The sequence below is a fragment of the Cynara cardunculus genome (assembly GCF_001531365.2).
Source record: "Cynara cardunculus var. scolymus isolate 2C chromosome LG 1, CcrdV1, whole genome shotgun sequence".
NCBI classification, from domain to species: Eukaryota; Viridiplantae; Streptophyta; class Magnoliopsida; order Asterales; family Asteraceae; genus Cynara; species Cynara cardunculus.
Window position 1 is genome coordinate 15605372 of NC_037528.1, and position 15608 is coordinate 15620979.

Genomic DNA, 15608 nt, shown 5'->3' on the forward strand with positions numbered 1-15608 from the left:
ATTTGTTCAAAAACTTTTACTTGACTTATAAATATATATTAAATTAAATTAAAATTTTGAATTATTTATTAATATAAAAATATTAGAAAAATTATAGAACACAATTTATTTCGTTAACATTTTAGAGAGAACTTTAAAAGATATGTATTTATTTGAACAACATAAAATAAGAAGAGTTACTTTTTTTACAAACAAAATATATCTCGAAAATAATGTTTCATATTTATTTAATAATTATTTTACTCTAAAAATATTTAATTTGCATGCAACTTAATAAGAAAAAGTTAAAAAAATTAAATGTTTTTTTAGATCATAACAATGAAAAATGAAAATCATTAATAATAATTTGAAATAGGTTTTTGTTTTTGTTTTTATTTTAGTTAAGTCATCAAAATAATGTGTCATCCACATCACCTCATTAAAGCCACATAAGCAAAAAAAATCAAAGGGTTAACCTGTTTAAAAGGTAATAGGTTACCTATTGCTACAATTGATAGATTTTTTAAAATACGATGTCTTAATAAAAAATAATTTGAAAATACATTACTGTAATAAAGAAAAACAAAAGTAGAATGTTATAATAAGAAAATTTATGAAAGTAGATTGTTATTTCATGCATTTAACCCATAAAAACATTGACTGAAATTATTAGTATTTGCATTAGTAGTGCATAAATCGGTAGTTTATGAAAAAAGGAACATGATTCTCTTTCATCGTTTGGACTCGGTGAAATTTGGAAGTTTTAACATCTTAATAACCGTTGGTATGCCCTCTTGAGCGTATACAGATACATTAAAAAATTACTGACAAAGTGTTCTAGTTTTTATTTTTGTTTTTTACGATTTTTCGTACTCATTTCAAGATTTTTACAATATTATTTTTGGCAAATCTGAGCTAAGATTATATTTTTGTCCATAAATTGTTATGATATTTTGATCATATCTATTTGTTTTAGCATGCTTCTCATTAACTTTTGTTTTTTTAAAGTAGCGTCTTATATATTCTATTAATATTCAAACATATTTATTTTATTTTATTGGCACCGGCATTGATTTTGAGTTACAGACTCAGATTTTCCTTGCGAATGGCGTCATGTCTTGATGCATTTCTTTCTCATATACTCGTCATGTTTACCATTCAAGCCCCTGCTGCTCGTTCGGTGTATTTGCTAATGATTTTGATTTTTGAAGAATGATGTGATAACCAACCTAATTTGTGGCAGCTCAGATGGGTGATGGCGATGTTCTCTAAATTTCTATTAGTCCACCACGTGGATTTGATAAGTTAGGTAATTTTAGTTTATTCGTTTATTATTTATATATAGCACATAATGACATTTTCAACGTTACTTGTGGGACCCACAAAATAAAAAGTCAACAAATAAGTCCAAGATTTGGTAATCTTTAGTTATCTAATTTCATGTTCATGTTCATGTTCATGTTAGCTTTATAACTCATATAAAATCAACATATAGTTGAAGTTTACATGCCAAGATTCCGAGTAACATGTGCTGATTTCATGTAAAGACTAAAGACTATCTATCTCAGGTAGTTGATCCTCCAAATTTGCAAATCATGGCTTCCTCTTGTCGTGTCTTTTTATATGGAATTCTGTATGCTGATCTTACTTGTTTTATCTGTCTTCTTATGTTGGTTTTGCCCATCGCTGACTCGTTGTATTTTCAAGTACCTCGCTTTGATTCTGATGCCAAAGACGTAGTCTATGTAGGAGATGCAGAGCCTTCTTTTGGAGCTGTGGATTTCAACAGTGTCGTGTACTGCTGTCGTGTTGGGCAGGTCCTTTATAAGGAGAAAGTTCCCTTATGGGACTCTAATTCAGGGAAGCTAACAGATTTTGTTACGCGTTTCTCTTTTGTAATAGACACCCAAGGTTTTGTCCCCTATGGCCATGGCCTTGCTTTCTTTCTTGCTCCAGTTGGTTTCACTAGTCCACTTAACTCGGCTGCAGGTTTTCTAGGTCTGTTTAACACAACAACTAGTGATAGTTCATCCCAAGGCCCAATGATTTCTGTAGAGTTTGATTCCTTCTCTAACCGTGAGTGGGACCCTCCAGTTGAGCATGTAGGGATTAACAAGAATTCCCTTTCTTCGCTTAATTACGTTCCTTGGAATGCTAGTTTGCACAGTAAAGATACTACTAATGCTTGGGTTTCTTATAATGCTACTACTAAGAATCTCAGTGTCTTTTGGACCTATGAAAGGAACCCAAATTTTCAAGGAAATTCCAGTCTTTCGTATCAAATTGATCTTAAGGACGTTCTTCCTTCATGGGTCACAATCGGCATCTCAGCTTCCACTGGCCAGTTCATGGAGAGACATATCCTTCAGTACTGGGAGTTCAGGTCTAGCTTAGATATAAAAGAGAAAAGTGAAGAGGCTCCGGAAAAAGTGAAGCTGGCAGTGGGCTTAGCAGTGCCATTAGGTGTTCTATTAGCAGGAGCCATGGTAGCATATGCAATTTGGTTGAGGAGTCACAGGAGATCTACTGGGGAAACATTAGATACAGTCAACTTATCCTCAAATACAATTAATGATGACCTCGAAAGAGGAGCAGGACCTAAAAGATTTCCTTACAGAGATCTTGCTCTGGCTACAAATAACTTCTCCGATGACCTGAAGTTGGGCGAAGGAGGTTTTGGCTGCGTTTACAGGGGATATCTCACTCGTGAACAAAAGGTGGTTGCAGTTAAAAAAATTTCGAGGGGATCCAAACAAGGGAAGAAGGAATATATAACAGAAGTTAAGATCATAAGCAGTTTGAGGCACCGAAACTTGGTACAACTCATAGGTTGGTGCCATGAAAAAAATGAATTTTTACTAGTCTACGAGTTTATGCCAAATGGTAGTCTCGATTCTCATCTTTTTGGGAAAATGGATCCCCTTGCTTGGCCTGTGAGGTACAAGATATCATTAGGTTTGGCTTCTGCTTTGCTCTACCTTCACGAGGAGTGGGAGCAATGTGTGGTACATCGAGACATTAAATCAAGCAATGTCATGCTAGACTCGGGGTTTAATGTCAAGCTCGGAGATTTTGGATTAGCTCGACTTATGGACCATGAGTTAGGTCCACAGACGACCGGCCTAGCAGGAACTTTAGGATACATGGCACCTGAGTACGTTAGAACTGGTAAAGCTAGCAAGGAATCAGATGTATATAGTTTTGGGGTGGTTGCAATAGAAATTTGTTGTGGAAGAAAGGCTAGGGATTGCGTTGATGGGAATTCGGAGATAGGCCTGGTGGATTGGGTTTGGCATTTGCATGGAAGAGGAGAAATTCTTCTAGGAGTGGATGAGAGACTGAAAGGGGATTTTGATGCAGAGCAAGCTAAATGCTTGATGATGGTAGGATTATGGTGTGCTCATCCTGATCGAAGTCTGAGGCCATCAATAAGGCAAGCGATTCAAGTCCTTAACTTTGAGGCCCATGTGCCAAATCTTTCGATGAACATGCCTGTTGTCAGCTACCATGCATCAGCTACCCCAACAAGCAGTTCAGGAGATCCATTCTTAACTTCTTCGAGTATCAATATAGGTCGTTAAACAATACCTTTTCCCGTAAAGATTTAGCGTTCCTAGTTGTATATTTCCTCTAAATTTGTATCAGTTATTCTTTTAGATATGTAAGGTTATACTTATACACATTATTCTTTCAGGCTAAAAGTCAAACCCACAAGGACAAAATTAAAATAATAAAATTTGGTCTTTTTCATCTGCAATGCAGATAGGCTGTTCTGCTAAATTTTATGCCAACTGCAACGGTAGCACTTCAAATGCTTAATTTATGGTCTTTATTCCAAATCAACATAAATGAGTTCCTCGATGCATCAAAAACTTCAATAGTCAGTTGTGGTGACGCTCACAACTGGCTGTATGAAGTCTGAAAGTGTCCCAGCTACATGATATATTTGTTCTTTGTATATTAAATTACGCCAGTAATGTTCATGAGCCTTCTTATAGTCATATGCAAACAAGACAATTGTTTAATGATCTTGAAGACAATTATGGTATAGTAGGTTAATCTTTAAGATCATTGGTATTTTTTTTTTTTTTTTGTGGTATTTGTCAATATATTCTGTTGTCGTTACACCAAAGTACACGCAGGAACAACAAACCAACATGGTCATAACAAGTCACCTGTATTACATGGAATAGCTCCATGCATATCCTGTTTAACTCTCAACGAGGGTCTTTGGTATCTTAAGAGATATGGCGCTTGGACCCAACCTATAAATCAAGATAAAAACAACACTTCTATATTCATGCATATTCTATCTCCTTCAACAGCATGGTCCTGTCCTCTTGAATTATATATAATGTTTAGGACCAAATGTCTTCAATTATTGGTGTTGAAGTTGGAAAATATATCTAGATAACGACCCATAAAAATGGTCTTGAACTTTGAAAATATAGCTAGACAGACAGGGTCTAATTATCAGAATGTTTTCAGCATGATCATGGAGTTTATTCCTAGGTACAACAAATGTTCACTTTAAGCACTTAGTTGTCCATTCATTAGTTTATTCCTCCTCTAATCTTCATGAACCTTTCAACCTCTATATAAAATTAGACATTAGTTGAAACTTAACGATCAAGTTTTGGAAGGATATGTATTAGCATCAATATTTAAATGCTCTTTGTCTCTGTCTACTTCATTCTTCCCCATCTTTACCGTGTTTTGGAAGGGTTGCCTTTATATTTTCTTTACCGTGTTCGATAAACTCCCCTAAATGTATCATGTTGCTGGCAACTTTAGATGATCTCATTTTCATATGGCAGCATGGTTCTGACCTCTTGAATTGGTTGCTATATAAAATGTTTAGGACCAAATATCTTTCTTGGTTCTTGGTCATTGGTGTTAAATAAGTTGGAAAATAGATCCAGATAACTACTTGAAACATTTAAAATTAATCAAGACAGAGACTGGATCACATTATCATAATGTATTTTTTTGCATGGTCATGGAGTTAAGGCATATCTTGTCTAGGCAAAAAATTTGATATTCCTTGGTATAACATAATTTTCTTCTGTGTTGACTTTAAGTGCTTAGTTGTTTACTGATTAGTTAATTCCTCCTCTAACCTTCATCAACCTTTATATATAATTAGGCAGTAGTTGAAATTTGAAGATTAAGATTTGGAAAGATTTGTATTAGCATCAATATTTAAATGGTCCTTGATGTATTTATTGATATATTCAGGTGCCACTGACATCGAGTCTCTCTGCATTTTTGCTTAATCATGGCCACCTTTTTCTGTTGTTCATCATCTCAAGGGATTCAAACTGCTTCCATCTTCCTCTTTGCCTATTCTTTCTTACTCTTTTTGCCCTTGTCAAAATCAGTATCTTTCGAAATCTCTCGTTTTGATGCTGATGCAACAAACATACTCTATTTAGGCGATGCCGTGCCTTCAGTTGGAGCCATAGAGTTCAACAAGGTCAATTACCTCACTCGTGTTGGTCAAGCCATATTCGCAGAAACAGTCCCGATATGGGACAGAAAATCCGGTAAACTCTCTGATTTCAGCACTCACTTCACTTTCATCATTGATACGCTATCTCAATCCAAATACGGCCATGGGTTTGCTTTCTTTCTAGCCCCAGTTGGCTTCCAAATTCCACCCAACTCACCTGGTGGCTTTTTAGGCCTATTCAATACAACTTACACCGATTCATCCCGAAACCAAATGATTGTCATCGAGTTTGACTCTTTCGTGAATGAAGAGTGGGATCCTCCATTTGAACATGTTGGTATCAACAAGAACTCAATTCATTCTGCTAATTACACCGCTTGGAATGCTAGTTTACATAGTGGGGATTCGACGGATGCCTGGGTTTCTTACAATGCCACCACCAAGGTTCTGAGCTTGTCATGGAGCTACAGGGCTGGAAACAATTCTCGAGAGAATACCAGTCTTTCGTATCAAGTTGACCTCCGGGAAGTTCTTCCTGAGCGGGTAACCGTAGGATTTTCGGCTGCCACTGGTGCCAATGTGGAGAGACATATCCTTCAATACTGGGAGTTCAATTCGAACTTGGAAATGGAAAAAAAAGGTGGAGATAATTCAAAAGAAAGGAAACTAGCAGTGGGCTTATTAGTCCCTCTTGGCGTTCTAGTTGTAGGAGGCATAGTAGCATGTGTCGTAGTTTGGAGGAGAGAAAGTAAACCTACACAAGAATCAGTAGAGACAATTACCTTAACATCGATGAATGATGATCTTGAAAGAGGAGCAGGACCGAAAAGATTTTCTTACAGCGATCTCGCTTCAGCCACCAATAACTTCTCAAATGACCAGAAGTTGGGGGAAGGAGGATTCGGGTGTGTCTACAAAGGCTACTTATCGCATGAAGGCTTGGTGGTTGCGGTCAAGAAAATCTCACAGGGTTCTAAACAGGGAAAGAAAGAGTACATAACCGAAGTGAAGATCATTAGTAGTTTAAGGCACCGAAACTTGGTGCAACTCATCGGTTGGTGCCATGATCAAACTCAATTCTTGCTTGTTTACGAGTTTATGCCAAACGGCAGCCTTGACTCTCACCTCTTTGGAAAAAAGAGCCCCCTTGAGTGGGGTGTGAGGTATAGGATAGCAACGGGTTTAGCTTCCGCCTTGCTCTATCTTCATGAAGAATGGGAACAATGTGTGGTGCACCGAGATATCAAAACCAGCAACATCATGCTTGATTCGGGGTTCAACGTGAAGCTTGGAGACTTTGGATTGGCTCGACTCATGGACCATGAGTTAGGTCCACAAACAACCGGTTTAGCCGGAACTCTAGGCTACTTGGCTCCAGAGTGCGTAATGACAGGAAAAACAAGCAAAGAGTCTGATGTATACAGCTTTGGGGTGGTTGCATTAGAGATCGCTTGTGGGCGAAAAGCAATGGATAGCATTGACCCAAATTCCGATCTGGGATTGGTCCAGTGGGTCTGGGGTTTACTTGGAAAAGGTGAGCTGGTTTCGGGGGCGGATCAGAAGCTAAAGAAGGAATTTGACGCAAAACAAGTGGAGTGTTTGATGATGGTGGGGCTATGGTGTTCGCACCCTGACCGGAGTCTGAGGCCATCAATCCGACAAGCAATTCAGGTGCTCAAGTTTGAGGGTGCATCCCCAAATCTTCCAACTAAGATGCCGGTGCCTGTGTACTACACTGCTGAAGTCAGTTCTGGAGGTGCTTCAATAACTTATACTAGCCTTGATCTTGTACGTTGAACAAATGTTTCAATACGTTGCTTATATCCATAATTATCCTTCAAATTTGTGTAAACTTTCCATAGTTACTCTTTGAACGAAATTTTAATATTGATAAAATGGTAAATATAGAATGATCAATTACAATAGAATTTAATCTTGAACTACATTATTATTCCTCATATATATACCAAAATCTTAGGGGTGTTTATTTTTTGGGTTTATTGCTTCGTTTGGTTGAAATGGACATGTCAAATGTACTCAATAAGTCATTAGCATAATCTATTATCTGCATAAATTAAGCTGCAAAGGTTGTTTTAGGAAAATGATAGTGATAAATAAATGTTTCGCCCACAGCAATATCCGTGTCTGAACTGCCAAGTAATGTTCATTAAGGTGGTAGGTTTTACCTTGATGTTTCTTACATTACTTGATAAGTTTGATGGAGAATTCATGGATTTAGACATACAGTTGGCCCGGATGCCAGCTGTGGCTGTGGGTCTTCATGGGAACTGTCTATATAACCTTGGGGATAAAGACAAGGTATGCATATATCTTATCCCGCAGACCCTATCTTGTGTGAGATAAATAGAGACAGAGTACATAGAATTGTAAATAAAAGAAGCCCATACAAACTAGGAAACATATAAAAAACCAATATTACACCAAAATGTCTGAAAACTAGAAAAGAAGTCAACAACTACAAGAGTGTTACTGTAAGTGTAAAGGGACCAACCATAACAGCTTCAATAGATACATGGGTGGACAACTTATTTAACATGGACTGAGGCTCTCAAATCTTTTTTGTCTATATATAAAATACAAACATAAATAAATAAAAGGAAATAACCTTCTACTTGTTATATATATATATATATATATATACTAGAAAAGTACTCGTTATGCAGCGAAATATATCTTGATTATAATATTCTATTTCATTCTTTATCTCTGTCGATGTTATAGTATGATCTTATGTGATTTTGAAAAAGCGATGATGGTTTTATTTTTGAATAAAATATAAATTTGAAGATATCATAAAAAATTGACAAAAATATATCGATATTGGTATCAAATTAACTATTTAAATTTTTTATTTTTTGTGTAATTTTTTAATTCATTTTTTTATTATAATTTAATTTAGTTTCAATAACGAAGTAATTTGTATTTGGTTTAATAATATAATTTTCTTATAAATATAATAATTATTTATTTTGTTAGAACTCGATAATTATCCTAGTTATATTTTAGATTTTTTATATTTTAAAATGAAATGTTTAATCTCTATTTAATTATATTTATCCGCAGTTAGTTACATGAATTCAAACATGGAGCTTTAATAAGTTGTACATATGCATAATTTATTTGTGATCTTGAATTTTAAGTAATATGCATCAATATACAGTACTTTATGCATAAAAAATAGTTTTAAGAGTTTTTGTCAAATGCTTTATAATATAGTATAGATATATATAATTGGGTTCACGTGAGACCAACCTATTTTCATGAGACTACTTTTTTACACTTGAAATTTTACAGTAAAATGTTGTGAAGGTAAAAAAAAGCCAAACCTTCACTATGTTATGAAGTTTATATATATATGGAGAGAGATTTATTTTGTAAGTGAGAACATGATTTTTTTTATTTGAAAGGTTGGGAGGTTGGCCGGCAACCAAGAATATAAATCCTTAGAAGATATAATGAATATTCCTTCATCTTAAACAAAGAAAAAGACATTTTCACTTTATATTTACAAACATTATTTTTCATTTTAAAATGCTTCTTTAATTATTATATATTTCTTCCTTTTTCTATGTATCATGAGAAAATTTAGTAAGAAAAATGATTATTCCAAACATATTTTTCTCCATATTCTCATGGATTATGATACGATATTCCCTGTCAGTATGTATATATATATATATATATATATATGTGTGTGTATTTTAGGTTAATTGTGGTTGTCCAGACCAAATCTTACATACCTGGTGTCTCGACTAATTCCAAGGGTCCTAAAAAATAGTCACGAAAATCCTTACGACTTTATAAGACATATGAAGATAATCCCTAGAAATATGTATGTCTATGTTTATATTCATATGTATAATATATATAATTAAAAAATAAATGTGTTGTTTTAAATAAATTGATATAAGAATATTTATTTTTAAATTAAATTGATGTAAAATTATATAAAGTTGGAGACTTGGAATTGGTAAATTTCATTTTCACCATTAAAATTGATTTTATTATACGTTTATTATTTTATATATTAATTAATATTTAAACCATGTAGATTATATCATCATTTAAACCTGAGCAAAAAACAAACAGATAAATATACGACGTGTATTTGTTTATGTTCTCTTCTTTTTGTCTTTTTTTCGTTGGAGGACCCACACTAGAATTAACTAAAAAACCACACACTTTAAATTTGGAAAATAAGTTTTATTTTTATTAATAAGAGTAAATTACATAAATAGTTTTGTGGTATTCGTAAAATCTCGAGAAATTATCGAAAAAATTTGCATCAGTGTCCACTGTCGACTATGTTTAAAGAAATTGTTTAGTTGGTTTTTCATTAAATTTTATGTGAATTAAACTATTTGTATTGATTAATCCAAATGAAATTTACACATCATGTTACTACAAAAATGGTCGATATCATAAATAAAAGCATGTGAAGTTAACTTGATATGACCACAAGGATTGTGGCGTAGTGGTTAAGGCTCTAGGGGATGTGGTGGAATATCTTATCTGTTCAGAGTTCTATTCCAGACGTACACAATGATAATTGTTATTAGAGTTTATCAGGACTGATTTTTTATAGTTACAGTTTGTCGAGATTAGTTCAGGCACAAACACCCTTTAAAAAGGTTAACTTGATACGTGGTATATAAGCCCACAAAATAAAAGTAACGTATTGTCAATATTTATCAAACCTTGCTACTAGAATACAAATTCTCCCATCCAACCAACCAACTCCATCGTCATGGCAAAAAAAAACCTAGTTGACTTATACCCCATCCTTAAACAACAAATACAACACTGGATCAAGATTTATCTAGAAATTTTCAGAAAAAATCAACTGCTTCATTCCAACAGTGTATATCTTGAGCAAATCAGGAGCTTCATCTCAACATTATCGAGCTTCATACCCTGAACAGATCAATGGAAGAAAAGCACCGAACCAGTGAGTAATAAACTCACAACCGAACAACCATGTATAGTTAAGTCAGACATTCCATTAGACCATTATCCAACAACCCCATAGGTTTTTTCGTGAATGATAGACAACCTTAACTAACATTAGGTCCATCAATTAATTAAAGGGCATTTCAACCTGTTAAAAAATTAATTGATGATATATGTAATAATTAAAAGAATCAATAATTAGTTGCAGAGTATGTTACGATTTTCGTCCCTGTGGTTTGTCAATGATTTTAATTTTTCTCCTTGTGGTTTAAAATTGCAATTTATTATATATTTTCATCCTTGAATTAATTCTTACCTTTTAAGTACAAAAGAACAAAACAATAATAAATAGTAATTATAATTTATAAGATCAAAAATATTAATAAATTATAAATCATAGAGATGAAAATCAGGGACTAAATCGGACCAATTAATCAATTATTAATTTGTGAAGGTTGATCTTTTTTTGCCTTCTATAAAATTTAACCATTTCCGTGTCTTCTATGTTGGTTCGAACCAGAGGGTGGGTATAGCTGCTCAACATATAAACCCTTAACCTCCATTGTCAAATATTCACGATCAATCCTGTATGGCAGGTTAATTTCACTAATTTGCTGGTTTAGTAATCGTGAGCACATATGTCGATGGATGATTTGGTCGGTTTGCTGAGAGTTCATGTCCATAGAGGTGTAAACCTTGCAATTCGAGATCTACGTAGCAGCGATCCTTACGTTATCATCCGAATGGGCAGACAGGTGAGCTTTTTGTTTCGTTTTCTATTTACACTCTTCAATCCTCTTTTGTTACGGACAGGTTCTAATATTATCAAGTAGATGTATGCTGGAATTTGCGAAAAGTGTGCAAGTATTTTCGGTGTTGAAGTTTTTTGGTTTCCTTGGTTTGAGAGGTTGATGCATCTGGAGATTTGGGAAAATGTTGGTTGTTGTACGGCGGCTTTGATGGCCGCTGATGTTAGGGTAAATTTGTTTTAGATCGTCTGCTTAGTTGTTTCCGCCCATTGTAGCAAGAATTAATTGCCTAGTTGCGGTGGCCGGAAAATAATCTCGGTTTGAGGCGGAGGGAAATTGACCTGATAGAAGTTTCTAGATGGAAAATTGAGATTTAGGAGGTGTGTAGAACTGAAAACCATCAAAAAGAATTGAGAAAATTCCTCTAAACTTTTCCCAAATTTTTTACAGAAATTGAGGACTCGAGTGGTAAAGAGAAATATAAACCCTGTGTGGGATGAAGACTTGACTCTCTCGATTTTGGAACCTCTCCCTGTTAAACTTGTAAGCTGTTCTCCAATCTCTTCTCTATATAATCATCATCATCTTAATTTCAAAATTCAAATTCTCGTTGTGACCTTTCTGCATTTGGAGCTTGATCTTAACAATTCTCAAGAACAAGTTTGCACTCCATGGTCTTCTTATCTGCCCCTTTTTAGCATTAATTGCATATCTGCTCGCAGCCATTGATGAAATGATCAGTTGCTCTACAATGTGCCTTAGATGCTAGACCTCCCTTTTGTTTCCTTCTTGGGCAGTTGCTAGAATAAAGTCTTTAGCCTGTTTTTTTTATGGTTTTTGGCTTCAAATATCAAATTCAATGGAGTGTTTTGAGCTGTTGAAGAAATGCAGGAAGTGTACGATAGGGATATATTTTCAACCGATGACAAAATGGGGGATGCAGAGTTCGATTTCAAGCCGTTCATGGAAGCAGTAAAGATGCGTTTGAACGATGATCTCCCAAACAATACAATCATCACAACTGTGAAACCAACAAGGACCAACTGCCTAGCTGAGGAAAGCCACATAACATGGACCGACAACCGAGTTATCCAAAACATGGTTCTTAGATTACGAAATGTCGAAAGTGGTGAGATTGAAATTAAGTTGAGATGGATTGACGTTCCCGACCATAAACGTAAATAGTTCATTCGACCTCTTTGCGTTTCACGCATTCAATGGTATGTTGTAGATTCAAGCATTACATCTCTTAAAGGGTATTTTAGGCATTTGAATGTACCTGTCTTGATATCTATATCCATTGCTTTCATGGGAGTGAACCAGAAGGGTTCTTGGTTTTTTCTTTGAACTTTGTTAGTCAAGTGTTTGTGAGTTTCTAATGTCAAATTTGTTGCTAATCCTAGAGATTATGATAAGTGAACTTATAAGCTTAACCACAATGGAAGGTCTTTTTGGTAATCTTGAAAACTAAGGGGACGTTTACCAAACGCTTACCCTGGTAAGCGCTTACCAAGTAACATTATCTCACCGGATGAATATGGTAAGGAACAAGAATCTTACCCGATAAGAGTGAGACAAGGACCAAAAGTCTTACGTGGTAAGCGCTTACCGGGTAAATTGTTGCATACGATATCGTTTTAATGGACTAAATCTTACCCGGTAAGTAAATAATAGTGTAAAATTTTTCCGGTAAGTACTTGTCGGGTAAGTGTTTGGTAAACGGCCCCTAAGCAAAAAATGCAATTAATTCTCCTACAACTGCATTTTATGTGAAAAAAGATGGAAGAAAGAAACTTTGTATAATTTATCACATTGCTTGTATAGTAAATGATTAGTAAGTCATGTTGCACAAGATACCGATTGAAAACCGTGTCAATCACGAATAAATGAATAGTAATCGTGTTGGGTTTATTTGGTTTGGTTTATATTATTCCGCCACCAACATCTTATATACGTGATAGTGATGTGAACGGCATTTTGATCATTTTGCCTATCCTTTAATCGAACAAATAGTGTGCAAATCTGTATAGCTTGGTACAAGCTACTGAACCGTTTTAAATTAACCCCTACCTCTCCTTCACCGGCAACCCCTTGGTTCTCCGGCGCCCTATCCTTCTCCGACAACCCTCTCCACCACCTACTTTGTTCCCACCATGCCCATGTCAGACACTGTGTGAGCGACTTGTTTCATGCATCGAAACAAAAAAGAAGAAGAAAAATAGATGATCCAAGATTAAACAAGGGGGCGAATCCGCAAAAATAGCCGATCTCACCGATAAAATTCACTTTTTAATCAATTTTGGAACCGAAATCTTATTTTAACCAGAGATTACACAAATGAGTAACACATTCGCGTAAAACCTATTTTAAGATTTAAAAAAGAAAAAAAAAATCTTTATACAAACAGGGATCTTTACGTAAATTTGCATAAAATAAAATTTAATCTAAGAATCGAGTTTACGGGAATGTGAAGGCATTTGTTTAAAATTTGATTAAAAGGAGAATTCAATTGAAAAACTGGCTAAAAAACAAATTTAGTCATGGAGATCAACTACTAGACATGGAATCCAATTAAATACAAACCCTAACGATGTTCATAATTGAGTAAAAACAAAGCAATTAGATCCTTTATTTTGTTTGTTGTCTACTTTTCCACCATATCTCCCTTCGATCCTAATTCTTGTGTTTAATTCTATCACAAAAATGGAGCGGTTGGTGGGTTTGTTAAGCATTCATGTACGCAAAGGAGTAAACCTTGCTTCCAGGGATATCCGTGGCAGCGATCCTTACGTCATCTTCCGACTGGATCAATATAAATTGAAGACTGCAGTCGTCAATAATAACATTAATCCAGTGTGGGATGAATTTCTAACTCTTCCAGTTTTTGAACCTCTCCCGATCAAAATGGTAACTCTTCTACCATTAAAATCTAAGAAATTTGCATACATCGTATCCCGGATTCTAGCTCTAGCTATCTGTGTGATTTTACTGGAGTCGTTTGGTTTATTTTTAAATCGTGCAGCGCAATGAAAATATAAGATATAATTTGTTTCATATATCTTTAGCTCTAGATCCGTTTGTTAATGATTTTTATCTGTGTGAGAATATGTGGAATCCCCCCCCCCCATATTACCTTCTAAAAGATCCCCTGTAGAGAAAAAAAAGTTCCAATACAAAGGTGAAATGGTTCAAGTCTAGCCAATTATGGACTCTAACAATTTGGTTATGTATCAATAAACAATATGATATACGTATTAATCTGATTGGATGAATTGCAGGAAGTTTATGATAAGGATGTATTTTCACACGATGATAAAATGGGGGATGCTGAATTTGATATCAAACCGTTCCTAGAAGCATTAAAACTGCGTTTAGATGACCTCCCTAGCGAGACCATCATTGCAACGGTAAAACCAACAAGGACCAACTGCATAGCCGAAGAAAGCCACATAACATGGACAAACGGAAAGCTTGTCCAAACCATGGTTCTTCGTTTACGAAATGTGGTATCGGGGGAGATCGAGATTCAACTCGGATGGGTTGATGTTCCTGGTTCTAAAGGTTTATCATAATTCTTTTTTTATGGTAAATATGGCATCTTCATGAACGTTGTGTTTCCACTATGTTTGGATCTGATTTTATTTGTTGTGCAAGTTTTGGCAATATGAAATTTTATTACGACCTTATCTGTATTCACAACTTAGTTTACGATGCACCCGTAACTTATACATCATATGACAAAAACGGAGTCAATAAGTTGTTAATCTTTCTTCTAGTTTGTTACAATACCAACCATTATAAGTTATAGTAAACTTAAACGTGCACGGTAAAAACATACTCTATTTATGTGGTTAGAAATTTTATTTTTTTATTATATATTTAAAAACCTACTTTAAACATTATTTTATTTTTAATAATGTATTTTTTTCTCACATGAAATAATAACATGTATATTAATTTTTGTTAATTAATAATGATATTATTTTTTATGGTTGTATTTTCACCACAATTTGATTGTTGTAAAATGAGTCTTGTCTCAATAAAAATGATTTAATGAAATATATGATAATTAAAGGAAAAACTCTAAAAAGAAGCGATGGTTTTTACATTTTAAGTGATTAAATTTTAATTTTTTTAAATAAATAAATATTTAAACTAATTAAAACTAAATAAATAAGTTCTTAAATAAATTATAATCGAAGAAATCTAGACAAATTTCATACTAAAAAAATTCCTGCACCTACAAATAACACAATAAGAATATGTCATTTTTCTATTGACGTATCATTAATAAAATACAATTTAATTAGAGAGAGGCTAATAACACCCCTATTAATTGCTATTGACACCGCTAAAGCTATTTAGTCATTATTATTTTTATGGTTTTTAGTATTTTTTTGTCTTTTTCTTATTATTATATTTTGTCTTATTGTTATTTTAATTTATCTTTAAAGAAA

General features: G+C 34.2%; 4 protein-coding genes across 4 annotated transcripts; all 4 read left to right on the forward strand.

The window, feature by feature from the left end:
* The first annotated feature begins 1574 nt into the window (after positions 1 to 1574).
* Positions 1575 to 3615, forward strand: LOC112516823 (L-type lectin-domain containing receptor kinase IX.1-like). Its single transcript, XM_025124085.1, has one exon. The coding sequence runs from the start codon at positions 1575 to 1577 to the stop codon at positions 3558 to 3560; it is 1986 nt and encodes a 661-aa protein (XP_024979853.1). The 3' UTR covers positions 3561 to 3615.
* Positions 3616 to 5257: 1642 nt separating this feature from the next.
* On the forward strand, positions 5258 to 7228 carry LOC112529130 (L-type lectin-domain containing receptor kinase IX.1-like). Its single transcript, XM_025140207.1, has one exon. The coding sequence runs from the start codon at positions 5258 to 5260 to the stop codon at positions 7226 to 7228; it is 1971 nt and encodes a 656-aa protein (XP_024995975.1).
* A 3679-nt stretch (positions 7229 to 10907) lies between these two features.
* On the forward strand, positions 10908 to 12510 carry LOC112514454 (protein C2-DOMAIN ABA-RELATED 4-like). The gene is made up of 3 exons (XM_025120938.1): positions 10908 to 11157; positions 11602 to 11694; positions 12043 to 12510. Exons 1-3 carry the CDS (start codon positions 11041 to 11043, stop codon positions 12334 to 12336), a joined length of 504 nt encoding a protein of 167 aa, XP_024976706.1. The 5' UTR covers positions 10908 to 11040; the 3' UTR covers positions 12337 to 12510.
* Positions 12511 to 13854: 1344 nt separating this feature from the next.
* LOC112516911 (protein C2-DOMAIN ABA-RELATED 4-like) lies at positions 13855 to 14723 on the forward strand. Its single transcript, XM_025124201.1, has 2 exons — positions 13855 to 14058; positions 14430 to 14723. The coding sequence occupies exons 1-2, from the start codon at positions 13855 to 13857 to the stop codon at positions 14721 to 14723; spliced, it is 498 nt and encodes a 165-aa protein (XP_024979969.1).
* The last annotated feature ends 885 nt before the right edge of the window (positions 14724 to 15608 follow it).

Bases quoted from the DNA above. Each gene is read 5' to 3' on its own strand.
- LOC112514454 (XM_025120938.1), top strand. From the start codon at position 11,041: ATGTCGATGGATGATTTGGTCGGTTTGCTGAGAGTTCATGTCCATAGA. The intron at 11,158-11,601 runs GTGAGCTTTTTG...AATTTTTTACAG, and splicing joins TCATCCGAATGGGCAGACAG to AAATTGAGGACTCGAGTGGT. The intron at 11,695-12,042 runs GTAAGCTGTTCT...GAAGAAATGCAG, and splicing joins AACCTCTCCCTGTTAAACTT to GAAGTGTACGATAGGGATAT.
- LOC112529130 (XM_025140207.1), top strand. From the start codon at position 5,258: ATGGCCACCTTTTTCTGTTGTTCATCATCTCAAGGGATTCAAACTGCT.
- LOC112516911 (XM_025124201.1), top strand. From the start codon at position 13,855: ATGGAGCGGTTGGTGGGTTTGTTAAGCATTCATGTACGCAAAGGAGTA. The intron at 14,059-14,429 runs GTAACTCTTCTA...GATGAATTGCAG, and splicing joins AACCTCTCCCGATCAAAATG to GAAGTTTATGATAAGGATGT.
- LOC112516823 (XM_025124085.1), top strand. From the start codon at position 1,575: ATGGCTTCCTCTTGTCGTGTCTTTTTATATGGAATTCTGTATGCTGAT.